At 50.0% G+C, this 1,271-nt stretch overlaps 1 protein-coding gene across 1 annotated transcript in view; it reads left to right on the top strand.

The window, feature by feature from the left end:
• The first annotated feature begins 329 nt into the window (after positions 1-329).
• The window catches only part of LOC119350359 (pollen-specific leucine-rich repeat extensin-like protein 1), a 183,980-nt gene continuing 183,038 nt past the window's right edge, over positions 330-1,271 (top strand). Inside the window, exons 1-2 of the mRNA XM_037618231.1 lie at positions 330-429; positions 475-649. Coding sequence (XP_037474128.1) covers positions 330-429; positions 475-649 — 275 coding nt within the window. The remainder of the gene's footprint in view (positions 430-474; positions 650-1,271) is intronic.

Here is a 1,271-nt window from a genome sequence, read left to right on the forward strand (position 1 = left end):
CAACGTGAAGTCCTGGCTGATGCACCTGCCAGAGAACTCCATTTCGTCGTGGGCAGATTTGTGCCATGAGTTCATCGGTGCTTTCACCGGTGGCAACCAGGAGCTGTACCGCCCCGGCGATCTACAGCTTCTCCAGCAGAAGGAAGGAGAAACCCTCCGTAAGTATTTGCAGAGGTTCAATAAATTTCATAGGAATATTCCAAATATCCATTCGGTAGCCGTGATAGCTGCCTTCTAGTCCAATGTGCATGAACGCCGAATCCGTGCCAAATGTGCGGTTGCCCAAAACTATGAGGGAGCTGTACGCCCTAGCGGATAAGTGCGCCCGGATGGAGGAAGGGAGGAAATTTCCTGGAGAAGAAGATTGCATTGATGTTGATTCAAAGGATGATGATGAATCCACCAGTCAGAAGAAGGCTAAGAAGCGCAGTAAGAAGTGAAGGGATAAAGCAGTATTGACTGTTGAAGGGTCAGGCGCCCCTAGTACCGGCAAGATCGCCAAGAGTGAGGCCCCCGTCAAGAAGGTTGCCGCATGCGCCGATTGCTGGGAAGCTGCAGCTACCGAGAAAGCCGGGAAGGGCGATGGGTCGTACTGCAAGATCAACCGGACCAAGGGCCACAACCTTCAGGAGTGCTATCAGGTCGAACAGTTGGTCAAGAAACAGAGAGCAGACTATGAGAAGTGTGATAAGGAGAATAGTCGGAATGTCACTAGCTATAAGGCTAAGGCGATGGAGCAAATCGCCCGGCAAGCCCTTTCGGAACACTACAAAAAAAGACACATCCATGACATTTTGGGCCGAATGAATTTTTTTTCTATCATACTTATGACACTTCTATGACGATAATTGTGACAAAACCCGGTATCATCATAGATGTGGTGGGCTCCTACTTCTATGACAAAAAATCATGACAGAAAATGGGCTTTTCGTCCTGGGCGGGCCAGAGACGCAGCTGCATGACATTCTTTGGGCCATCCATGACGGAAAAAACCATGGTAGAAGCGAGGGCGAGGAAAATTTCGGCAAGTTCCTGGTTACGGTGGGTAGTCGGGGGCCGAGCAATGCGCATTTCTCTCGTACACGTACTCGCGTGTGTGTGAGGCGTTGGCTCTAACTGAACCCGAGCGAGGCATTGTGCTCTAACTGAACCGAAGAGATTGCAATGCAGTCTACGCGTTACTGAACCCGAGCAATCGATCGATGGCTATTAACTAAATCCGATCGAGCGATTCCTTCGCTACTACTGCTAACTAAAGCCGATCGATGCTA

This window comes from Triticum dicoccoides, chromosome 1B (genome assembly GCF_002162155.2).
Source record: "Triticum dicoccoides isolate Atlit2015 ecotype Zavitan chromosome 1B, WEW_v2.0, whole genome shotgun sequence".
Classification (NCBI taxonomy): domain Eukaryota; kingdom Viridiplantae; phylum Streptophyta; class Magnoliopsida; order Poales; family Poaceae; genus Triticum; species Triticum dicoccoides.